Raw genomic sequence first — 24,304 nt, forward strand, 5'->3', positions numbered from 1 at the left:
AGCCCCTTGCTCCTCCCGGTTGTTGGCAGTGACCCTGTGCTCACCATGCCGCAACTTTAAAGCTTGACAGAGCGCGATTCACAGCATCCAGCGTCAGAACAGAGGACCATTCAAGCCTTCTCAGCTACAAAGAGGAACCCGCCGCTTGGCTCGCAGAAGAACCCGCCTCCTCTTCTGACTGGCACGCCCGAAGGCTTTGATTGGCCAGTGCTTCTTGAGTGACATGAGCACCTTTCTTAGGGTTAGAGTGTGCGAAAGAGAAGCGATATAGAGATTCTCAGTCCAGGCTTCCAGTCCGGGGCCCGACCTTTTCCAGATCTACAGGGATATGCTTTTGTGTAACACTTGTGCCTGTCCTCCAATAGCCTACCCATCTGTCTCTGCGCAGCCCCAGAGAGGACTCCACCTACCACTGCTCAGCCGCCCGCTCCTCCCCTCTGTGGGCAGTGACTCTGAGCTCCCCTCCCTGCACTCAGTTGGTTCTTTCCCTTCTTACTCAACTTGCAGGGGAGTTATCAATCTGCCCCACAAGTGGAAGGGTGCCCAGAATATTAACAATTAAAGAGAGATTCTAGGAAACAAGATGTTTGTTTTGTGGCTGGGACAAGCGGCTGAAGTGCGCACTGAACACCAAAGTTGGCCGGGCCTATCCCAGAACTCTGCAGTCCCCACCTGTTACAGGGCATGGCTGGCATACCCTGCTTTGTACCCTGAACTTTCCAGCCCAAGGGCCAGGTTTTCTCTCCTCCAGAAGCTACTTATATGTAATCCAGACATTTTGTGTTCTTTGTCTCTGTTTCTCTGTCTCTGTGTCTCCCTTTCCCCCTCTCCCTCCCTCCCTCCCCTTCCCTCTTCCTCTCTCCACTTTTCTTCTTTCTCCCTTCCCCCTGCATTTTTCTCTGCCTATTTGCCTTGCTTGCTTTTTCTCTCTTTCTCCCCACACCCCTCCTCATTCTCCCTCCCCATAGCGACTTCTCTGACCTCCTTGGGACTAGTGAGTCCACTAGAAAGCTGCCCTCAATAAACCTGCAAATACTCCAATTAGACTTGGGTTGAGTCCTTCATGCTAGGCTTAGTTAAACTGCAGCTAGTTGATCACCACTAGGTATGAGAACCCTGGGAGAAAAACAAGAAATGGATGACAGACCCTGTGGTGCAATATTGTTAGCCAGCACACCTTCCTCAGTGGGAAGGTGAACACACATTCACATGCAGAGCTGTATTAGTAAAGGTTCTCAGACGAACAGATCTGATAGGATGAATCTATATATGTACAAAGTGGATTTATGCCGGGCGTGGTGGCACACACCTTTAGTCCCAGCACTCAGGAGGCAGAGGCAGGTGGATCTCTGAGTTGGAGGCCAGCTTGGTCTACAGAGTGAGTTCCAGGGAAGCCAGGGTTATACAGAGAAACCCTGTCTCAAAACAAAACAAAACAAAACAAACAAACAAAAAACTGCAATGAGAACTTTGCCAGTCTCTGTCACCAATCACTTGCTTTTACTACTCAGAGCACATTCCAAGAAGTTGTAAAACCAAAGGTCATAAAAAGGGAACTAACAATTTATTATAGGTGCTAAGAGAGAGGATAAAATATTGACTGGGTTTATCTATACCAAACATTACTAATAACTTAGTTATGGTTTTAAACCTTCATTGAACCTGTGGAGCTGAGACAGGTGATGGATGTCTAGCCAGATAATTGCTCCTATTGGATGTGCATGTAAACATTCTCTGTTGTAAACTTCTATTTCAATTTATGATTTAAATTATGCATAAACTTGTGATGAACTTTTTAGCATGCGATCGTGTGTTCTGAAAGATGTCTAAGTGCTGAGGACAAGGAAACATAACCGACCTGAGGAGAACCTTTTAGACAGAACGCTTTTTTTTTTTTTTTAAACAGACAAAGGCTTGTTTTATTTTAATGACTGATCCAAGTGAGGCCACAGCCAGGCCACTATGTACAGACATGAAGCGAGGGAAGCTTTATTTCTTGGTCTCCTCCTCCTTGGACAGAGTCTTGATGATCTCTTCCTTCTTGGCCTGGAGGCGCTCCTCCCGGCGTTTTCGTGCTTCCTTGGTCTTAGACCTGCGAGCCTCAGCCTGGCCCGCCAGGAGCTTCTTGCGGACCTTGTCCACCTTCAGCTTGTGGATGTGCTCCATGAGGATGCGCTTGTTTTTGAACACGTTCCCCTTGACCTTCAGGTACAGGCTGTGATTCGTACGGCGGTCAATCTTCTTAGATTCCCGGTATCTCCTGAGAAGCCGCGCAGGATCCTCATCCTTCTCATCCAGGTCACGTTCTCAGGCATCCGAGCATTGGCAGTGCCCTTCCTCTTCCCTATGCCCATATGCCTGCCCTTCCGTCGGGCCAGGGTGTTTTTCAGGCAGCGAGCCCTGGAACGGACAGTCACAGGCTTCTGGATGATCAGCCCATCTTTGACCAGCTTCCTGATCTGCTGACGGGAGCTGGCATTGGCGATTTCATAGTTCTCATTGGGGTCCAACCAGACCTACTTTTTCCCACAGCGGAGGACACTGGAAGCAAGCCTCTTCTGTAGCCTGAACATATTCATGGCTGCAGACGGCAGCTGCGAAAAGAAAAAAGTGACAGAAAGTTTCTTCAGTCAGACCTGAACAGAACTTTTTAGAACAGAACTGAGGATAATTTTTTAGTCAGGACAGGAGAAAACTTTTATTTTTTTGACAGAACTGAACTCAAGAAGAACTTAGAAGAAAAGGCATAGCATAGGGGAAAAAGGCATTGAGAGTAAGAGTATTGTGACATCAGAGCAGGAGGAGAGAGCAAGATTAGGAGGATGCAGAGTGGAATAACTTAGAAACTGTAAGGTAACAAAAAAAAAAAAAAAAAAAAAAAAAAAAAACCCTAAGAGAGCAATGCGCAGAATGCAGAGGGAGAGAGGAAAAAAGAAGATGTCGCAGAGAGCAGAAGGAGCAGGCAGGCTTCTCCTTATCAGGGTTTGTCTGTGTAGTCCTGGCTGTCCTGGAACTCACTCTGTAGACCAGGCTGGCCTGCCTCTGCCTCCCAAGTTCTGGGATTAAAGTCGTGCGCCACCACTGCCTGGCAGGTCTTTTCTTAATAACAAGGCAGGCTTAGTCTTACTAAAGGAACAAAGCTTTCTTCTTACAAACTTGGGTTTAGTTCATTTACCCATAAAAGGGTAGAAGCTCCGCCTCTCTCAGCAGCATCAGCAGCTCCTTCAAGCCTCCTATGCCATTCTCAGGAATAGCATCAGCAGCTCCTTCAAGCCTCCTATGCCACCCACTGAGGCAACTTCACTTTTCAAGGAACTTCAGCCCTGGTCCTGGCTCAAGACAAAAGGACCCACCTCTACATTCTGGGCCAGATGTTTGTGCTTAATGCAAGACACAGTACAGCTTTTGCTTTACTGAGAGCTGGGCATGGAGGCCCAAAACAATATATCTCATTAATGGCCTTGGTTTTTGTCTAGCCTTCACTGCCGTTATCCAGGCTCCAGGCTGTGAGACCAGGAAGGTTTTACAGGACCACTTCCAGAGAACCCAACCCATGGCATTCCATAGGTGGGCAGCACCTGAAGTTCCCCAACAAGGTGGGGGCACGACTAGAGGCGGTTGTCCCCATTGACCAGAGTCCTTCTTGGGGACCTTCATTCCCGATTGGAATGGAGATGCTCCTGGGAAAGGTGGAAGTCTTCAAATGGCTGCTGGTATCTGGCTTCAAAGGACCCTTCCTAGGCTGGACATGGAACAACTGACTAACCCAAACCCTAACCTTCCTGAAAGCACAGGAGGACAGCTGAGAGTACAGGACACCTGCTGGGTACACAGGACACCTGCTGAGGGTACAGGACACCTTCTGGGGCACAGGAGACCTGTAGAGGGCACAGGACACCTACAGACTTCACAGGAGTCCTGCACTGGACCTGCTAGGTCAGAGAATACCTACTGAGGGGACTAGACACCTACTAAGGCCCAGGGGACCTGCACTGGGCTCGGGGATACCTGCTGAGGGCACAGTACAAGTGGGTCTCAGGTGTAACTGCCTGCAGCCACACTAACTGGATTCCTGAGTGGGAGGCCTGAGCTGTATGGAGAAAAATAATGGGGGCCAAGACATGTTTCTGTTCAAGGCCCCCAAGTTTACTAAGAGTCTGTGCTTATAAAGTGGGGAGGCCCATCCCCTGCAGATCTATTCTAGATGCACATTGCCAGCCTGTGCCATCTGCTGCACAGAACTGGTTTGGCAAGTAGGTGTAAATTATTGGATTGTTCTAAGTCTCCGGAATATCTCTGGGGGTCTTTCAGCAGGTAGCAGTGTCTTGGAGAAGAGCAGCAGCAGGTGACAGAACAATACAGCCTCTAAATCGGAAGGCTCCACCCCAAGTGAACTCATACTCAGTGGCAGCGAGGTCTGAATCAGCCTGCTTCAAGGCTGGGGGAGGCTACACTCAGGAAGCACTCAGGGTTTCCCTTGTAACATACAGGGGACTGCTTCCCTGGTTTACCATCAGCAGAGCTCTTAAATCCTGCACAGGCCTTGGCAGGTGAAGGGGGGAGGGACTGAAAAAGGAGGGAGGGAGGGAGGGAGGGAGGGGTGCTGGAGGCAGTGACCTCCAGCCCTAGACCTCTAGTGGGGGATCCTGCAGAGCCCAGGGGTGCCGGTGGCTGGAAGACCTGGGGGGAGGGGGCTAAACAGAAAAGTTTGTGAACCTCTGTGGCATGGGGGGAGCTCCTAGGCAATTCCTGGAAGCCCCAGGCTCAGGTCCCCCCTGCGCCCCAGTCCACACCTGCCTCTGGGCCCATCCTTCCCCAGCCTGTGTCCCTCCCCAGGCTTGAATTCCTGAAAGAGGAGGAGGAGGTGGAGGAGGAGGAGAAACAGCCTTGCTGGGCCAGGGAAACAAAAGTTTGCCATCCTGTGGCTTTAAAACCACAGCTGGTTAGGATGAAAAGAGTAGATGCCTGGCAGTTTGGCCCTGGAGCCAGGGCAGACAAATGCAGGGCCTGTAAGGGCTTGACCCTGGAAGAGAAGACCCATCACAGAGCCTTGGGGAACAGCAGCTCCTTGAGGTAGGTTAGAAGAGAGGTTGAACCCTTATTAAAAGTAGATTTCAAAAAAGGTTATGCCTACACACGCAGGACTTAACTGCGCTGGCAGTGGAGTCTGATCTGGTGTCTGGTAAGAGAGGGGAAGGGACAAGGGAGGGAGGGAGTCCTCGGGACACGGTGCCTCAGTTTCCCCTCGCCCCAGCTGCCTCGGTGGCCCCCTCCCTTCCAGCTGCCTCAGTTTTCCCCTCTGTATCTCAGATGCTAGCCTGCCGGGCCTGCCAGGTTAAGGCTGAAGAATGAGCCAGTCAGAGTTGATTCCCACCCCACCCCTAACCCCTGATGCAGGGACTAGAGCCGAGCAGGGTAGGAAGAGTGGGTGAAGTCTGCCGCTCAGTGCATAAGAACGTGTTGACCGTCCCAGAGCACACAGTAGGCACCGAAGGTATGCATGCATGTGTCCTGACTATGCGTGACATCACAGCGGCCACGCCCCTGCAGGGGACAGAGTCTTTTGGGGGAGGGAGCTCGGGCACAGACTCGCTAGTGGGACAGCGTGGACTTTAGTGCTCCCCCTCCTCCGTCTCACGTGAACACCCGCGGGGGGCCGGGACCGCAGGTCAGTGACTGAACAGGGTCACAGGTGGGAGGGGGGGGGGGGGGCGGAATATAGGTCCGAGGGCCACACTGGGTTGGGGAAGGAAGACCTGATCCCAGAGTCACGGGGGTGGGAGGGGGGGGGAGAGTTGGGATCACGGGGTGGGAACGTGGGTCGCACGGTGGGGCGGAGAGTGTGGGTCCAGGGGTCACCCAGGGGTAGGAATGCGGATCCAGGGGACACACGGGGAGGAGAGTATGGGTCACGGGGTGGGAGCGAGGGTCCTGGGGTCACACGGGTTGGGGGGGTGGAGCATGGGTCCAGGAGTCACCCGGGGATGGGAATGCGAGTCCAGGGGACACACGGCGGGGGAGAGTGTGGGTCACGGGGTAGAACGTGGGTCCAGGGGTCACCCAGGGTTGGAATGCGGGTCCCCCAGGCACAAGGGGTGGGGAGTGCGGGTCCCTAGCACAGCTCAGCAGGCCCACAGTCACAGGCCTCCTGCCTCAGTTTCCCCACTAGCTCCATCTTGTTCAGTCCTGCCATGTCCACCCATGGCCCTGCCCCGCCCCTTCACGGAGCCTTGCCCCCCCCCACTCATTGCGCCCTGTGCTCTTCCTTCCCCCCCCCACCCGCCGCAGCTGCAGCCCCCATGGGAGACCAGGCAGACTGGATGTCGCAGCTGTGCCCTCAGCTGTGGGATGTCCCCCTGCACCACCTGTCCATCCCAGGTGAGTACGGGGCCAACCTCACGTTCTCCGGATGCGGGGGGCCAGGCTGAGATGGGGTTTCCGTGTGGAAGCTGTCAATCATTGTCAGTGGCTCTGGCTGGCTGACTTGCTGGAGGAACGCGCCACTGACTGGGGGTGGGGGGTGAGGGGAGGGTGGAGGGGGGGGCTGGGGAGTGACAGGGGCTGGACACAGAGGCCTTAAGCCCCGCCCCTTCCAACCTGTCAGTAACAGGGGACCCTGACTGCTTGGGGCTCCGCGGGGCGACAGGGGCCGGATATGACCGGTGACTTGCGTGTCCCCAGGGAGCCACGACACGATGACATACTGCCTGAACCGTAAGTCTCGGATCTCCCGTGCAAGTTCGTGGCTACTGCACCTGTTGGGCCGGGTCGTGCCATTCATCACCGGACCCGTGGTGATGAAATGGTCGGTCACACAGGTGAGGGCGTGGGAGCGTGGTGGGGGACGAACCCGGGGGCGGAGTTAGGGGGTCTTGGTGACGTAGCCCTGGGGGCCAGGTGAGGCCTGCGGACGGGGAAGGTGTGGGGGGGAGGGAGGTCAGGGACCAGGTGGGCGGGATTAGAGGTTCCCGGAAACATTGTGGGGCCAGGTTAGGGCCCTGGTGATGTAGCTCCGGAGGAGGGGCTAGGGATCCTGGTGACCCCTACTCCCGTGCATGGACCCGCCCCGGGTGTCCATCCTCATCCTGCAGACCCTGGACGTGACGCAGCAGCTGGATGCGGGTGTGCGGTACCTGGACCTGCGGATCGCGCATGCGCCAGAGGGCTCTACACGGAACCTGTGCTTTGTGCACATGATGTACACAAAGGCGCTGGTGGAGGTGTGGGCACCGGGGAGGGAAGGCGGATAGGAAGAGGAGGAAAAGGAATGGGAGGGGGGTTGAGAAACGGGAGCAGAGAGGAAGGGTGGGAGGGGAGGGGGAATGGAAAGGGGCAGGATCGAGGGTCTGAGTGGACACAGGCCCCACCAGGCTCACTTAGTTGTCACGTGACCTGGCCCATGACCAGGCCTGTGATGTGACCCTCGAGCCGTGACATAACCGTGACGCAGCCCGCCCCGCCCCCAGGACACCTTCACTGAGATAGCTGAGTGGCTGCAATCACACCCCCGCGAGGTGGTCATCTTGGCCTGCAGGAACTTCCAGGGGATGACATGTGAGCTGCATGACTACCTCGTGGGCTGCATCGTGAACATTTTTGGAGACATGCTGTGTCCCAGTGGGGTGAGGAAGCATGGTCTCTATCGCATGGGGTGAGGAGGGTCAGGGATGAGTGTGTTCTTGTCTGGCAGGGTGAGGAGGGGAGTAACCCTCACTCCATGCCCCTCCCCACCCAGGAAGTCCCCACACTGAGGCAGCTGTGGGCACGAGAGCAGCAGGTTATCGTGTCCTACGAGGATGAGGCCACAGTCAGTCGCTACGATCAGCTGTGGCCCGCGATCCCATACTGGTGGGGGAATGCAGTGAAGACTGATGTGCTGCTGCGGTTCCTGGAGACCATGAAGGGCCAAGGCCGCCCAGGTAACATCACTGGGGAGGCAGGATAATGGTGATATCTCAGGGATGGGGTGACATCACTCTGAAATGGGCACTTCAGTGGTGACATCATGGGTGTCAGGTACAATAGTGATGTCATGAGGGATAGGAATGGTCGTGACGCTGGGCATGGTGGCGCACGCCTTTANTCCCAGCACTCGGGAGGCAGAGGCAGGCGGATTTCTGAGTTCGAGGCCAGCCTGGTCTACAAAGTGAGTGCCAGGACAGCCAGGGCTACAGAGAAACCCTGTCTCGAAAAACCAAAAAAAAAAAAAAAAAAAAAAAAAGTTATGGTCATGACATTACAGGGATGGCGGTGACACACAGGACACGGGTCAATATGACGTCATGTGAGGCAGTGGTGGTGGCATGGGGGATGTAGGACAGGGCTATGACAACACTTGGCAGTGCAGTGATGACATAACATGGGATGAGGCGAGCATCCGTCAGGGGGAATGAAGGCAGACATCTATGTGACATCATCCCAACAATCACTATGGACTGGGCAGGAGGATGAAAGCATGGATGTAGATGGTGTCTCTGGGGATTGGGAGGCCACCCTGTCAGTTGCACTAGATGTGGCATCATCCTGACACCAAAACTACCTTCCCTGGTGACATCATCAGTCACATGGGGAGGGAGACTAGGGTGTCTCTGGTGTTTTTGTAGTTACAGGGCTGTGTTGGTGTGGGCTTCCCTGTGACATCACCCCATCAGTCACATAACATGGCATCACCCCCCTCAGATGGTCTGTTCGTTGCTGGCATCAACATCACTGAGAACCTGTGCTACATCCTCCTGCACCCAGTGGACTCCCTGGAGGAGATGACACGCCGCAGCCTCCCCCTCATGACTGAGTGGGTGTGTGCACAGCAGCCAGGGCAGAGCCCTCACTGCACCAACATCATCGCAGGCGACTTCGTGGATGCAGATGGCTTCGTGAGTAAGGTCATCAGCCTGAACCGCAAACTGCTGTCTCCCTAACTGCCACACCCCCAAGACGGGGGTCACCACTTCGGAGAACTTCGTGCAGCCTAGAGACCTTCAGACCCAGCAGGCCAGGGACCCAGAACGTTCTGCTGTCATGATGCTGTTGCAGAACACACGGTGGCCACGTATGTGTCACTTCTGTTCGTATCACCAGGTGCTCAGGCCTCCATTGATGAACGGATTTTGAACTAACGCACATATGCGGATGTTTTTGTGGTCTCTGGCAGCCCAGGCTAGACCCAGGCCTTGGAAACAGTCTCTGCTCCCAAGGGAAGCTCCAACCCCAGCCACTGAGCACAAGCACCTTTTCCCTTGTAACAGGGACTCTTCCCAGTCACCTATACAAAGCCAGGCCGGTGAGGGGGACACAGGACATATCCTGCTTTAATAAGTTACTGTCAGTCAATGTGGGAGGGCAGAAGGGGCGTCAATGGGGAACAGTTTCCTGAACCGGCCATAGGCAGCCTGGGTGATGACGACGGTCACGTGGGCTGCATCACCCTCCGGCAGCTCCTGCACCTGCTGCACCACCGCCTCCTTATAGAGCCAGCTGCAGGGACACGCAAAGATCACCACCAGGCATGCTGGGAGGTGTCAGGGCATGCTGAGAGATGGTACAGGCACGGGTGGGCACCCCCACACGGCTCACCCAAGTTGGGGTCCCCCAAGGCGCACATGCATTGTGAGGACCTGCCTGCCTGTGGCACGCAGCACTGACGCCTCCAGAGCGGCCTTCAGCTCGTCTAGCCCGCGCCCTGAGATTGCAGACACGGCCAGGGCTCCAGAGCATGGTGGAGTGTACCTGCAGGGGTGGGGGACTTAGGGGATCACATGTGGGGTTGGCCAGGAGGGCGGTGTGGGCCACCACCCTGCCCATCGCACCACACTCACCCCGGTACCAGGTCCACCTTGCTGTGAACCTCCAACGCTGACTCCAGCAGTGCAGGAGGCAGATGCAGGCCCCGCAGTGTGGACAGGACCGTGGCCTTCTGCAGCTCTGCATCAGGGTGGCTCACATCAGTCACATGCACCAGGACGTCCTGTATGGGGCGTGGTTGGGGATAGGAGCAAGATCAGGCATCAAGAAGGAGTGCGGTCTAGGGGTGTGGCCAGAGGACAGAAGTGGTCTGCAGACAGAAACTGCCGGGGTATCATGTCATACCCAGGCCTACAAGGAGAGTGACCTGACACTCACAGAGGACCGCACAGAGGACAGGCTCCAACCATCGGGTCCGGGACACCCACCGAGTAAGCCACGTCCTCCAGCGTGGCAGAGAACGCATGGATCAGGCTGTGCGGCAGCTGGGACAGGAAGCCAATAGTGTCCACGTACAAGATGCGCAGGCGCGAGGGCAGCAACCCCGCGTGTACGGTGACATCAAGAGTTGCGAACGGCTGGTCCCGCGGCTGCAAAGCAGACTCACCCGTCAGAGCCTGGATGAGTGTGGTCTTCCCTGGGAGGGAGCAGGTGAGAACGTGGCACTGTCAGCCCCAGCACTTGCCATGCCTACACTGGTGCACCCCGGCCTCCCATGTGGGCCCCTCCCTCCTCACCACAGTTGGTGTATCCCACCACTGACACCACAGGGAACTCGCGCCGCACCCGCTCCTTCCGCATCAGCCTCCGCTTATCCCGCAGCCTCTCAAGGACACGACGGAGCCGCAGCTCCCGGTCCCTGAGTGCGCGGGCACGCAGCTCCGTGGGTGACTCCCCTGGGAGGACAAGAGACTCGGTATGGGGGCGGGGGAAGGTGAACTGTGGCCCTGTGCAGAACTTCAGGGTCTTCTGTGGGGCATGAACATCACATTCTTGGGGGAATCCCGCCTGACCTTGCCCCAGACAGGAAACGCATGAGCAGATTCTCCCATGGGGGAATCACACCAGTCGTTCACAGAAAGACATACAGGGTCAGCCTGCCTGTCACACATCCACGAAGCAGTTGGCTCTGAGCAGATTCTTGTGTAGGTCAATGTATAGCATCCCCAGCCTTGAGCAGGCTGACTCAGACCTGTTATTCTGACACTGTGAATGAGACCACCTAGGGTGGAGTCTTCCGGACCTAGATAGGTCGATTCTGTCACCTGTGCTGCTCTTCTCCAAGATGCTAATAACCCGAGAGGCTGAACCTGTCTTCCTGAGATATTCCTGGGATAGCTGACAATCTGTTGAATTAGCGACCTAATGCTAGCAGCTCTAGCAGACTAAGTGCTAACAACTTGGCAACAAAGCATCAAGAAGTCTGGGTGGCAGGGAAATGGGCTTTCCCCCTTTATAAGCACAGACTCTTAGTAAACACTGGGCCATGATCAGAAATTTGTCTTGGTCTCGTTTCTTCTCTCGTTTCCTCCCTTACAGCTCCAACCTCCCACTCAGGAACCCAGTTTGTGTGGCTGCGCCGGCTACACAATGAACTCCGGGATCAGGAGAGGTCATGAAGTGAGCAGGAGGGGGCCATGTAAGGGTCAGGGGTCATGTGAACTCTCCATACCTTGCAGTCACTCCTGCTGTGATCCCAGGGCTCAGTCATTACATTAGACCCCAGTCACAGCCCCGCGTCACAGGCCAGTGTTCCCCTCCATGTCCCCCTTCTCCCCAAAACCCCTCAACACACCTCTGGCCCTTACCTGACCCCATGATGTACCGGGAGCCCCAGCCTTGCTGGTATTGCTGCCCAGGGTCGCTATTCACAGAGGACCTGGAGGGAGACAGGTGGGTAGGGCATGAGGGGAGGACACAGGGAGCACATGTAGGGAGGACATGCGGGGAGTACCCAAGGACATGTGAAGAGAATATGTAGGGAGCACTACATGCTGCAGCACCCACAGACTCCCTGAGAGGGCAGGTGGTAAAAACACGAGGGAAGGACATGCGGGGAACATCACCCACGAACCTGAGGAGCGGGATCTCTGCCAGCGCCAGCTGCATCCGGGCCTCCCTCGTGCGTGCGTTACAGCGGAAGATATGCAGGACTAGGGTGAATCTGTCGAACACACGCAAGGCCCAAGCAGTCTCCAGCTCCTTCTGAGGAGATGGGGGCCACGCGGGGATCAGTCAGGGATCACATGGTGTCATGGGTCATGTGAGGATCAGGGGGGGGACACACGGGAACCTTGGTCGGTGGCGCCATCTTCTCCACGTTCAGGAACACGGACGTGATGTCCTGGCATCCCTTGATCTTTTCTGGAGCACAGGGAGTGACCCGTCATGGGGTTAGGAGGAGGACAGGAGGCAGTCTGTCCCATCCTACACCAGCACAGGTAGAGGCGCACGCTCAGCGGCCAAAGGTGAGGTTCCGCTCACCTGTCACGTCCTGAAAGTTGCCCTTGCCGAACACCAGCCTGCTGCCAGGCGCTGCGCTGGGCACCACCAGGGTACGCGCGACCGACCATCCTGGAAGTGCGCGCACCAGCGCGGCCGCTTCTGCCACCTGCCACTCCGCTGCGAGGACACAAGGGTCCATCCAGTCAAGGGCCGGGCGGGAAGACCTCGGACCACGGCGGTGGACAGGGTTAGCTCTGAGATGAAACCGCGCCCGCGCGGGGTCCGCATCCTCCGCCCACACCACGTCCCCACCCTGCAGCTCACATCACAACCATAAGAAACTCGCCAGGCCCTGATCCAAAGCTCTACCAGGGAAAGGCAGAACGTCAAGGACACGCCCCCAGCGCCGGATGTTTTTCCCCCAGACTCCGCCTACAAATTTAGAATAGTCCCGCCCCAACGCCCCACCCCGAGCACGCGCAGCCTCACCCATAGGGCAGGCCCAGGTACCATCACACGCTCAGTCAGATCACGCCCCCAGCACACAAGCTCGCCAGACTCCGACTCCACCAGGAGAGTAGCCATGAACCCAGCCCATCCCAGACTATCCACACTCCCTACCCTACGCCCGATGTCAATCACAGTGCCCTGCCCCCAGTCCTCCTCCCTCGGCTTCTCCTTCCTTTCTCGTGACTCCGCCCCTTCCAGACCTAGGCGTCACCGCCACCCCAATTCCCCTTGGCCTCCCGGTAGCACTAGTAAGTTTCAGCCTTCAGGTCCTCGCCCCTTCCGGCTTCCCTGCTCGATCCCCACTCTCGCCCTACCCAATACCTGTGCTTCGAGGCTTTTTTCCGGCCGGACGTCTGACTTCAGGATGCAGGAGACAAACGCGCTGTGCATCCAAGGGCAGGAGGGGTGGGGCGCGGAGCAGCTCATCCTCCTCTTCCTCTTCGTCCTCACGCGGGTCCTCCCCGCCCCCACCACGCAAGGGACCGCCCCCCGCCCACGCGCTCCCCCAGACCCGGCTCCCGGCGTGGACAGTGCGGACGGGGCTTGGCAGGGTCACCGCGGGGCTCAGAACGCGTTGTATGCGGCGCACACGCGGGAGACAGAACCCCGGGAGCACGGCGGCGCGCAGAAACAGCATGGCGCGTGCGCGCGCAGCGAAAGACTGCGGGGGCGGGGGAGGGAGAGCAGGGAGGGACGGGAAGAACAACAGGGCGCATGTGCGTGCCGCGAAGGGTGGCTCTGGGAGGATCGAAAGCAGACAGCGTACCCGCAGCGAAAAACTTGGATAAGGGCGGGGTGAGGGAGAAAGGACAGCAAGGCGCATGCGACGAGGAGCGGGGCAGAAAGGACAATGCGTCTCCCTCAGTGGCTGCTTCTGAGGTTGGCTCCTGATTGACAGGAGGCGGAGTCCAATTTTGTGAATGGCAGGATCATCTCAACTTCCTCAACGAAGGGATGTGGCCTCGGGGAGAGGGCGTGGTCTTGACGAGAGTCACGCTGCTCCTTTATCCACTGTCACCTGTGTTATCGCCTGGACACCGGGGTCAATACACCTATCACACACCCGGGGTCATTCCCCTACAGCCGTGACGAACCCCCACGTGCGTCTCCTGAGCACTAGACATCCGAGGTGGGCCAGGAAAGGAGCCCGAGTGACCAGTTCTGTGACGTCACCCCTGGGCTCCTGCACTGGCGAGTGGAAGACACGGATCCGATACGCTCTGCACAACGGGCCCAGGAGTGGGTGAAGGGCAGGTCTCTTCACTTCGACCTCACCCTCGAACCCCTGACTGTGCGCTGCCAACTGTGTTTCACACACTAGAGCCTGATAGTACGCAGCCCACTCTTACCCACCAACACTTGACTGCGTGTGTGATGCCCCATCTCTAGGGGCCACAAGATCACGTGACCCTGCTTCGGCGCCCGGCCTGTTATCGCTCAGCCCCGCCCACACACCCAGACCCTGTCACTGCTCGGTCCAGCCCTCTCACCCACAGCCAGCCCCTTCACCTCCTGCCTGTCATTACTCAGCTCTGCCCCCACGCCCGGTGCTATAAGCCCCAATCTTGGGGCAAGAGATACTGAGCTAAAACTGATTTTATCCTAACGTTTACTTTTAGGTGTCATGAAACCACTGTTCTTGCTCTGTTCCTTCTTACATATAATCGCGGACGACGGTAAATTACAAAATCGACGGATGAAGCTTCCGAGGAAATGTTTTTCTGTATTCTTGAGCCATTAAAATGGTTCACTTGGTCAAGGTGCCTCCCACCAAGACTCAAAATTTGCGTTCAAACGTGGGGACCTACATTTTTGAGGGAGAAGGCCAACTCTTGTAGTTTGTTTCTGACCTCCACAGGCATATTTTCCCGGGCACACATACCTCCCCTGATAGATAAGAAAATCTAATTGAATAAAATATCACCATTCTGTTTTCTAGACTTTAAAAAAGAACAAAGAAGGCGTTTTGTGATTTAGCAAATATCATTGATTTTGTTGCACATAATGTTGTAATGCAGCTATTAATATAACATTATACTTCTCACTCAGTTAGTTGTTTTGCATTTTCCAGTAGCTATGTACAGACAAAGCTAAAATACAATTTCACATCATCTTAAATTAAAGGACCCCATACTTCTACTAGGTTTTTGGCAAAATTTTTCTTTGCATTTATCCAAGTGGCTCTCCCTTGGTATGAGAAGTGGAAAGCTAGTCTTCACAATTTTACAGTCACACTGTTCTGATTATTTCATGATTTACACATACCTGGATTCAACCCATGAATCAGATTCTTCTCACACCCAAAATTGTTAGAGTTCATCTAATACTGAGGAAGGGCATGTCAATCTTGCAAGTTTCAGGGAATACAAGAATGTGTAAATTTTGCTCAGCTACCGAGTCTTAGAATTCACCGTCTTCCACGTGGAAAGGAAATTTTCAGTCTGAGGAAATTACAATAACCTAGCAAGATAAGTGAATGACAAAGGTTCCACTGGGTTTTCTTTGTCTATAATCTTCGTCTCACTGTGTATCAGTGGCAGAGTGCTTTGAGATGGTACACTGGGCAAGAGCTGTCTTACTTCCTCCATGCCCACTTTGGATGGGTTTGCCATTGGTTCTCCAAAGAATTTGGAGGTTGTTTCATAGAATTCAGTTCCTCAAATTCTAGGTTGTCTCCATTTCTGTATCCTCACTGAAAAGCATAGAGATTAATTTATATTTTTTTCTTTGCTGGCAGTAGCACAGGAGATAAGACATCTCATTTCGTTTTATATTTCAGAGTTAAGAGACACTTTTGATTCCCATCTGAGGCTATTTGTACCAGTGTTATTCAGCAGTGTGGTTTTGTTTCATCGCCCTTATTGGGACACATGTCTATCTTTAGAGAAGGTGCCACGGTATGGGGGTCCCTGGAATGAGGGTCCTTGAAGCTAGGTGGGTAAGGATTTGGCGGTGACAAACAGAAACAAACACAGAGGCAGTTTAAATCTGAGTGTATTCTGCAGCTCTAAGCAGGGGGGTTTATACATTAAAAAACCAAACATTACATTTCTTAGAAAATATAGCCAATAAAACAATTACAGACACCAACAAAAATCATTTGGCACAGTAAAGCACAAAAATCATCCAAGCATTACAACTCTGAAACTATGTATTCAGTGAATCACAAACAGAACAGGTAACACCATTATAAATCATCAAAATATAACAATCCTAAAAGGATGTATTCAGTGGGGGCTGTCGTCCAAGGCATGTGGCATATTTCGAGAAGCAGGTTAATAAATCTTTAATGGTCAGTGCTCTTAACCACTGAACTAACTTTTCAGCTCCATGGTCAATTATTATTTAACATCTGGTGCCTGAATTTTCATAATCTTCAATGTATAAATTTAAATCATTTTAATTCTTTCTAATTAAGGCTTTTTTTTTTTACCATATACCAAAATCCACTTCTGATGACACACATGTAGCCATATGAAATTTTATTATTGGGAAAGGTTTTTTGTTTTTTTTTGGTTTTTTTTTGTTTTTTTTGGTTTTTTTTTTTTTTGGTTTTTTTCGAGACAGGGTTTCTCTGTATAGTCCTGGCTGTCCTGGAACTCACTTTGTAGACCAGGCTGGCCTCGAACTCAGAAATCCGCCTGCCTCTGCCTCCCGAGTGCTGGGATTAAAGGCGTGCGCCACCACGCCCGGCTTGGGAAAGGTTTTATCGTAATAGTTTTGTAAATGATTTAGAAAGTAAAGCGTTGGTTTCCCTGGGTCATGTTAGTGGCCCCATGACTAGGGATTGCGTCCAACAGCCTGGTAGGAGGTTGGGGCAAGAAGAGGTGGCAGAAGGATGGAGTGCGGGAAGGGGTGGGGGAAGGTGGCGGTGCCATCACTGATGGTGCTCCCTGTCAGGGAGAGTAAGGCACGCAGATTAAGCGGATTAGATGGTGGAACATCGGAACACAGAACATTCTGGCCTGTAAGAACAGGTGTCAATGCCAGGTAAATGAAGGACTAGTGGGATTCCCCAGACAAGTCTTGTGGGACAGGAAGGGGTTGCTTTGTAGGTTTGTAAACCAGTGAGTCCAGGACGGCATGTATGTGTGCTCTTTTTGTTGGTGAAGACAGTAGTGATCATTCATTTGGGTGCCATAAGGACCCTGTCTTCCTGAGAAACAGCAGAAATGATGAAGTCTTTCACCTTTTGGATTCTAGGAGAGGTTCACTGTCAAGACTTATCATCTAAGTACAATTGCGCTTAGATCCGACTGTACTTTGTTAGCAATGGCAAACCTGAAAGTGGCCCTCTCCATTTTCATGCTTGCCTCAGAAACCCACCTATCAGTCCCAATAAAAAGGTTTTTAAACAAACTGGTTAAGTGTCTTTTCTTCCTTCAGTTTCTTGAATCTTGTGCTGTATACAAACTCCCCCTAAGCAGAGAGATATTCCTATTTACTTTCCATCACATACTTTTTTAGAAAAGATTTATTTACTTATTTTTATATATATGAGTACACTGTGGCTGTACAGATGGTTGTGAGCCTTCATGTGGTTGCTGGGAATTGAACTCAGGACCTCTGCTCGCTCTGGCCCCACTTGCTCTGGCCCAAAGATTGATTTATTTTATTATATTTAAGTACACTGTAGATGCCTTCAGACACACCAGAAGAGGGCATCAGATCTCATTACAGATGGTTGTGAGACATCATGTGGTTGCTGGGTCTTGAACTTAGGACCTCTGGAAGAGCAGTCAGTGCTCTTAACCGCTGAGCCATCTCTCCAGCCCTCTATCACATTCTTTTTTTTTTTTTAAATATATTTATTATATGTAAGTACACTGTAGCTGTCTTCAGACACACCAGAAGAGGGCGTCAGATCTCGTTACGGATGGTTGTGAACCACCATGTGGTTGCTGGGATTTGAACTCTGGACCTTCGGAAGAGCAGTCGGGTGCTCTTACCCACTGAGCCATCTCACCAGCCCCCTCTATCACATTCTTTAATCACACCTGGCTATACCTAGTTTTTGTTTTTGTTTTTTAACATGTTGATTTTTTTTAAATTTTAATTAATTTATTTATTTTATGTATATGAGTACACTGTAGCTATCTTTAGACACACCAGAAGAAGGAGTCATATCTCGTCATGGATGATTGTGAGCCACCATGTGGTTGCTGGGATTTGAACTCTGGACCTTCGGAAGAGCAGTCGGGTGCTCTTACCCACTGAGCCATCTCACCAGCCCCCTCTATCACATTCTTTAATCACACCTGGCTATACCTAGTTTTTGTTTTTGTTTTTTAACATGTTGATTTTTTTTAAATTTTAATTAATTTATTTATTTTATGTATATGAGTACACTGTAGCTATCTTTAGACACACCAGAAGAAGGAATCAGATCCCATTATAGATGGTTGTGAACCACCATGTGTTTTCTGGGAGTTGAACTCAGGACCTCCGGAAGAGCAGTCATTGCTCTTAACCTTTAAGCCATCTCTCCAGCCCTACCTAGCTCTTTATACAAGTTTTAGTTCTCTTACCAAAAAAAAAAAAAAAATCTAAGCTGGTGGTGGTGCATGCTTTTAACCCCTGCTCTTGGGAGGCAGAGTCAAGCAGATCTCTGAGTTTGTGGCCAGCCTGGTCTACAAAGTGAGTTGCAGGACAGCCAGGAAAACCACGCTCCAACTTCTTTCATACCCCAGTATTTATGACATCTAGCCCGAGGCTTTAAATTATCTGCTTTCCCATCAAGAGAAAACCAAGATTTGCTTAACCAATTTTGCTTAATGATATATACTAACATAACATATCTTGTTTGTCCACAGGCCATGTCTCTCAGGAATGAAACAGTTCCTGTGAAACAAAGAAGAGGTGGACTCAAGTGTGAGAACATGTTCTTAGGTTCCACAGATCTCTCTCTCTGGAATCAGGACAGAAAAAAGTCATGACATCTTGAGTTCCTTAAATATAGCAGAAGATGACAGAATCAAGGGTGAGTTGTTTGCTTATTTACTACCACATGTTTTTTTTTTTTCTACTCGGCTTAGAGGTGATGAGATTTACATGAATCTGCAACAAAAAAGGTCTTAAGTTTAGACTCTTGAATAGATTTGAATTATAATAAGAGAAAATACAAAACTTTCTAATAGCTATTTAAATGGATGGTCTAGGGAACAAATTCCCAAATAGCCACCCTGCAATTACTATATTTCTTGAGACTGGTGTGTATAGAATTCCTTGATATAAGTTTCGAACATGAATGTAAAGAATTTGAACCACTATTTTAGAAACTAAGAACAGGAGTCTTTTTTTTTTAAATTTTTATTTTATGTATATGTGTACACTGTAGCTGTCTTCAGACACACCAGAAGAGGGCATTGGATCCCATTACAGATGGTTGTGAGCCACCATGTGGTTGCTGGGAATTGAACTCAGGGCCTCTGGAAGAGCAGTCAGTGCTCTTAACCACTGAGCCATCTCACCAGCCCCACAGGAGTCTTAAATACACACTAGTTTAGATTATGGTTTTAGGAATGAGAAGTAAGTCATGTAGCAGGGTGGTCATTATAGCCCTTCACCTAACACTCATAAATAGATGGGCTGACCAAGATGAGCTTTAGGTGCCAATGGTCAGCTAAAGTTAAAGCAATAAACGGCAAAGAACAACGCATTGGTCCTGTATCACTTAGCAATGAGATAAAGAAGAACCCAAAACCCAAGCAGTACCTCCCAACCTCCCTTGAAAATGGTCTGACCATTAGCACAAACGAGGGGATATCTCACTAGTTACTGCTGAAGGAGCTCTGAATAGAATGTCTCTTGAGTTTTGTAGACCTGAGGTATGGAGTGAGAACTACAGAAGGGAAGGAATGGAGAAGTACTGGGTCCCGAGTCAGAATCCAGACAAGTGTCCTCTAGAGGTCTGGATAGAAACACCCCAAGACCTCCGAGAAACCATCTGTGCTAGGAATGGAGGAAGGCATGCAACCATGACGTTGAGATGGACATGGTTGATACATGTTGTCCCTGCATTCAGAAAGCAGGAAGAGCAAGAGTTCCTGAGTCTCATTCAAGTCATGCTTGAATGAGTCTTAGTGGCTGCCTTGCTAGGAAAAGACTGCTCAATCCATTGGAGAGCCAGGCAGCTTCCAAGTTCTTTCCCATAGCACCAGTTTCTGACTCCAGAATGTGGCCAGCAAGCTGGAGTAATTTGAAGGTCTTTAGGCTGGAAGAGCATCAGTAAGGTGAGAATATCCACAGAAATTAGTCCCAGGTGGAAAGTGGGAATTTACAGTGTAAGAACAGGCATGCAGTTACACTAATGTGAATCCTGCCCTGGAGTTCTTAATCTAGTCTAGCTCATTTGCTTCATACGGATTTTATTTGTCTGTTTTTGTTTTGTTTCAGAGAGGGTCTTCTTTAGACCAAAGGCCATTACCATTATCTTTAGTAAAAGGATAATCCTTGTATCTTCATATAGCCTTAATCCCTGAGTCATTCTAATTTGAGAGCATACTTGAAAGGCTAGGTTAAGAGAATCAAGAGTTTGAGGCTAGCATGGGCTACATTATGAGCTCCTGCCAACCTGGGTTATATAGTAAGATTCTGTTTCACAATGGATAGGAGAGAAAACAAAAATAATGGTATTTTGTTTTGTTTTGTTTTACAAAATACACCTGAGAATTTTTACCCCTTACTCTCACATGAAATCCACCTATTTGACTGGAAGTGGGGACTTCATGCCTTTAATCTCAGCAGAGGCAGACTGAACTCTGAGTTCAAGATCACCTTGGTCTATAGACCTAGTTCCAGGACAGGTAAGGCTACACAGAGAAACCCTGTCTTGAAAAACAAAGGAGGAGGAGGAGGAGGAGGAGGAAGAAAAAAAGAAAACAAGAAAAGAAAAAGAGAATGGGTCTCTGTAGAAGTTACGGCTGGTTCTTCCTTCTAGCCCCATGCTCTCAGAAATAAAACTCAGGCTCAAAATATATTTAGAAATATCTTGGCTATATAGATAGGCTCTATTCTGATTAGATCAAAACTTAGATAACACAGTTATTTTAACTTACATTCTGCCATGTGGCTGGTTACCTATGCGCAGGTACCATGCATTTGTCTGTCTCCTCACACCTTCCCAGTGACTCTCCCTGCTCCTGACTCTCTTCTAGAATCCTTTCTCTCTCTCAGTTGTCCCACCTCTATTTCCTGCCTAAGCCATAAGCCATAACCTTTTTAATAGACAGGTAATGCATCCATAAAATGCACAAGATATTCTCTACAATTCCCTTTTTAGTCATTTAAAAGGCTTCTTTCAAATATAAATTGAATACAGTTATAACAATTATAAAACAATTATGAAAACTATGAGGTATGATGTACATTTACAATGCCCAGTCGTAGTATTTGGCAACTTTAGAAAATATTCTATTATCTATCATATTTTGGTATGTTCAAAGTTTTGTACTTAACTTAATTTCTATCCTAATTTGCATTTTCATTCTAAACACATCGTCTTAGACCTAGAACATCTTCTCAGATCTTACAATGTAAACTTTCAGTAAGACTATGACTATCTACTCTTCAACCCCATCAGAGATCTGAAAGGGAATATTACCTGAGTATTCAGGAAGCTTAGGGATGCTGCTTCCAAAAACTACAGAAGTGACAGAGACAACTGATTGCCTGGACAGTCCCCAATATTGTCTCTGTAATGTTAGCGCAACTGTCTTCAGCCTTTTGGCTCAGAATATGACGCACTTTTTCTGAAGCAGGGCTTATGAAGGACTTGCTTGCCTTGTCTTGGTAGAGCTTGGCAGTCAACTTTCCTGTATCCGCTGTCCTTTCTGGACAGCATGTCTGTAGTTAAAGCATGGGCATTTTCTTCGCCAGTGGCTAGTTTGCCACAACTGAAGCAACTCCATATGGAGTTATTGATGCTTATCATCTTTTTTGAAGTGGAATGGGGTTATTGTCAGGAACAGACTTGTCTCATAGTCAAAAGATCTTTCTGTTGTTGGAATTCCCAACCCTATTAAGCCTGTACAAAAAAACCCATACAATCCAGATATTACAAGTTATATGCCTAGATTGGGCAGATCTAACACTATACTAACTTGTTCCCCAGCTACAAGACCCCTTGCTACTTGTGGTTTCTCCTGGCTACGTGGCTCTGGTCAATCATGGCTTCTTCTTTTCCTCTATCCTCTCTTCTCCACTCACCTTCCTCCTTTCCTCCTGCCTACCTACCACTCTGAACCGCCTGTTCCACCTTTTCCCTCTATGGCCCAATCATAGGCTCTAGTCTTTTATTGACGAGTGGAAATGGGGAGAAGGTTCACATGAGATCACCTGAGTACTCGATGGACTGCTTATTGGGGGCAACCCCTCTTGAGGAAGAGGTTTTAATACCAGAATACAGACAGCATCAGACCATCTCACTACATCTTTTAATAATGAAAAAATTTTAAATGCCATATTCTGTGGATCTCTGAGGTTTTTGAAGACTATCTTCTATCTATTTGACCAAGCAACAGGGTGTATAGTTTTGGGACAATTGAGACTACAATCTAATATGACCATGGGTTGGATTGATTGACTATTAATTTGCATTACTTAATTATCTTCAAGTTTGTAATAGCAGGTATTGAAAGGACTGGGACTAAACCTTGTATTATTAAATGAGTTGCATAGCCATAATACCTATACAATAGTTGAAACATACAAATATTATTTTGTAACAAATTAATCTTAAATTTTATATCAATATACAAGGATTTATACCAATGAAAACCTTGAACCTGTATCAGTATACAAAATGTTGTACCAATGTAACAAAATATGACCTCATTTCTGAATCAAAACATAAAGATCTCTCCCAATGTAAGATGTGGCTATAAAATGTTTTTTGGTTTAAGAGTAGATTCAACAATATATACCTATTTGTCTAATTTCTTATAATATTTCAATATCCCCTACCCATTCTTCTTTTCAATCCTCTTCCCTTTACCTAAGGAAGAAAGAAAAAGGAAAGAGAAAAGAAATCCCTGAATCTAGTACATTTTCTCCCTATCCAAGACCATAACTAATTGTAAATCATCCCATAAAATGACCACATATGTATAATTTATAGAATAACCCAAACCATCCACCCCAATTTAAGGGACTGGGACAATGGTCTTTTTAGAATTGCTTCCTGCTGAGTTGGGGTGAAGAATTCCTGTTTGGGAGACTAAGAAAATTAGAAAAATGGTTAGTCTTAAGAAAGGGTTCAGCCGGGCGTGGTGGTGCACGCCCAGCAGAGGGAGGCAGAGGCAGGCAGATTTCTGAGTTCGAGGCCAGCCTGGTCTACAAAGTGAGTTCCAGGACAGCCAGGGCTACACAGAGAAACCCTGTCTCAAAAAACCAAAAAAAAAAAAAAAAAAAAAAAAAAAAAAAAAAAGAAAGAAAGGGTTCGTTGTCCAGTCTGTACATTAAGAAAATGCAGGCTTAAATGAAGTCCTGTGTGGATCAGTTGGACCAAGCAAAGTCATCTGGGATCAGCAGCCTTTCCTGAAGCTGTTCTGGAACCAGGTCTCTCGAGGAAACTGTAGGAAACAGGCATTCCAGCATCCTCAAGGGCTGCCGTTTTGGCCTCCCATTCTGCAATATATAAACTTTATAAGCATTATATATGTCTATAAGGACATTTGTATGGAATGTGCAAGGTGTACTGATCAGTTACTGCTCTTTGTTTGAGCAGGTGAAAGACAACTATCTTTTTTTGGAAGTTAGTGTGATCATATAGTCAAACTGTAATATAAGTCTCCACTCATAACATTTGAAAGATGGTATGTCATAATAAGTCATGAGAATTCTGTAGCCAACAATATCTATTGGCCATGTACGTGGAAGTCCTGGCTGGAGACATATATGTCCCAGCCAGGATCGGAGTTGTTAGAATAGAGGGTTTAGTAATATACTTCACCAGTGTTTCTGGCCCTTTTGATTTTCTCCTGTCTAAGCTGAGATCTTCAGGGGGTCTCCCTCTACCAAATCTGATCCTTATTACTTTTGGAAGAAGTCAAAGCCTTTTCTTCTTTCCTGTTAACACAAATACAGGGCTTCTCTTCCAACAGAGCATCTCCTTTGTCTGGCAGTCTGAAGTCATTGAAAGTCTGGACTGATCCACGTTAGCAGTCCCTCTCCTGCTGAGGTCTGATTTGTTTTGACCTCTCAGAGAGGGTGTGTAATACCATCATAACACTGAACTTATAACCACCTTCATCTTGATAACTGAAAACAATCGAGGAAACAATTCTTGTTTATTGAGACAGGGTTTCTCTGTGTAACCTGAGCTGTCTTGGATTTGTTTTATAGATTAGGCTGACTGTGAACTTACAAGGAACCTTTCTGTCCCTGCGCCTTTGTCTCCCGAATGCATTGAGATCCAAGGCTTGGATTTATTGATTTATTTATTATGAGCATAGCTTTTCTTTTTCTATTGGATAAAAGCAAAACAACTCTACCCAACCCCAACTCTGAGTCCCCACACTGACCAGCAAAATATCTTTCCTAGGACAAAATGCTTTTTGGCAAGAGAAAAGCATTATCTGTCTATTTGATTTTTTTTTTTTTTTTTTTT

General features: G+C 49.7%; 4 protein-coding genes and 1 pseudogene across 11 annotated transcripts in view; 2 read left to right on the forward strand and 3 right to left on the reverse strand.

Annotated features, from left to right (window-relative positions):
* Window positions 1-369, reverse strand: part of Znf268 (zinc finger protein 268) — a 10,362-nt gene extending 9,993 nt beyond the window's left edge. Inside the window, exon 1 of the mRNA XM_021163712.2 lies at window positions 45-369. Within this exon, the coding sequence (XP_021019371.1) occupies window positions 45-47 (3 nt within the window). The 5' untranslated portion in view covers window positions 48-369. The remainder of the gene's footprint in view (window positions 1-44) is intronic.
* Window positions 370-1,923: 1,554 nt separating this feature from the next.
* On the reverse strand, window positions 1,924-6,496 carry LOC110294420 (annotated as a pseudogene).
* On the forward strand, window positions 5,616-11,238 carry Plcxd1 (phosphatidylinositol specific phospholipase C X domain containing 1). 4 transcript variants are annotated; one of them, XM_029477718.1, is made up of 7 exons: window positions 5,616-5,668; window positions 6,289-6,378; window positions 6,682-6,714; window positions 7,092-7,198; window positions 7,467-7,622; window positions 7,736-7,919; window positions 8,680-11,238. In XM_029477718.1, the coding sequence occupies exons 2-7, from the start codon at window positions 6,300-6,302 to the stop codon at window positions 8,916-8,918; spliced, it is 798 nt and encodes a 265-aa protein (XP_029333578.1). In that variant the 5' UTR covers window positions 5,616-5,668; window positions 6,289-6,299; the 3' UTR covers window positions 8,919-11,238. The 4 variants fall into 4 exon arrangements, with proteins under 4 accessions (XP_029333578.1, XP_021018308.1, XP_029333577.1 ...); XM_021162649.2 differs by having other exon boundaries at window positions 5,621-5,668; window positions 6,682-6,818; window positions 7,092-7,220; XM_029477717.1 differs by lacking the exon at window positions 5,616-5,668 and having other exon boundaries at window positions 6,324-6,378; window positions 6,605-6,818; window positions 7,092-7,220.
* On the reverse strand, window positions 9,282-13,635 carry Gtpbp6 (GTP binding protein 6 (putative)). Of its 5 annotated transcripts, none has more exons than XM_029477714.1 (10): window positions 13,018-13,635; window positions 12,226-12,363; window positions 12,035-12,105; window positions 11,816-11,943; window positions 11,550-11,620; window positions 10,479-10,637; window positions 10,170-10,378; window positions 9,816-9,964; window positions 9,574-9,726; window positions 9,282-9,474 (listed from the first exon to the last, which is right to left on the reverse strand). In XM_029477714.1, exons 1-10 carry the CDS (start codon window positions 13,517-13,519, stop codon window positions 9,327-9,329), a joined length of 1,728 nt encoding a protein of 575 aa, XP_029333574.1. In that variant the 5' UTR covers window positions 13,520-13,635; the 3' UTR covers window positions 9,282-9,326. The 5 variants fall into 5 exon arrangements, with proteins under 5 accessions (XP_029333574.1, XP_029333575.1, XP_021018305.1 ...); XM_029477715.1 differs by having other exon boundaries at window positions 9,619-9,726; window positions 11,816-11,946; window positions 13,018-13,634; XM_021162646.2 differs by having other exon boundaries at window positions 11,816-11,946; window positions 13,018-13,633.
* A 5,026-nt stretch (window positions 13,636-18,661) lies between these two features.
* Znf605 (zinc finger protein 605) overlaps window positions 18,662-24,304 on the forward strand; it is a 14,778-nt gene continuing 9,135 nt past the window's right edge. The window contains 1 exon segment of the mRNA XM_021161663.1: window positions 18,662-18,676. Coding sequence (XP_021017322.1) covers window positions 18,662-18,676 — 15 coding nt within the window.

This window comes from Mus caroli, chromosome 5 (assembly GCF_900094665.2).
Source record: "Mus caroli chromosome 5, CAROLI_EIJ_v1.1, whole genome shotgun sequence".
NCBI classification, from domain to species: domain Eukaryota; kingdom Metazoa; phylum Chordata; class Mammalia; order Rodentia; family Muridae; genus Mus; species Mus caroli.

What these genes read in the sequence shown, in the direction of transcription:
- Plcxd1 (XM_021162649.2), top strand. Translation starts at nt 6,300, where the DNA reads ATGGGAGACCAGGCAGACTGGATGTCGCAGCTGTGCCCTCAGCTGTGG. An exon ending in GCACCACCTGTCCATCCCAG is followed by an intron (nt 6,379 to 6,681) that starts GTGAGTACGGGG and finishes GCGTGTCCCCAG; the next exon opens with GGAGCCACGACACGATGACA. An exon ending in ACACAAAGGCGCTGGTGGAG is followed by an intron (nt 7,221 to 7,466) that starts GTGTGGGCACCG and finishes CCCCGCCCCCAG; the next exon opens with GACACCTTCACTGAGATAGC.
- Gtpbp6 (XM_021162646.2), bottom strand. Translation starts at nt 13,519, where the DNA reads ATGCGCCTTGCTGTCCTTTCTCCCTCACCCCGCCCTTATCCAAGTTTT. An exon ending in TGGAGGACGTGGCTTACTCG is followed by an intron (nt 9,965 to 10,169) that starts GTGGGTGTCCCG and finishes CGCCCCATACAG; the next exon opens with GACGTCCTGGTGCATGTGAC. An exon ending in AAGGTGGACCTGGTACCGGG is followed by an intron (nt 9,727 to 9,815) that starts GTGAGTGTGGTG and finishes CCACCCCTGCAG; the next exon opens with GTACACTCCACCATGCTCTG.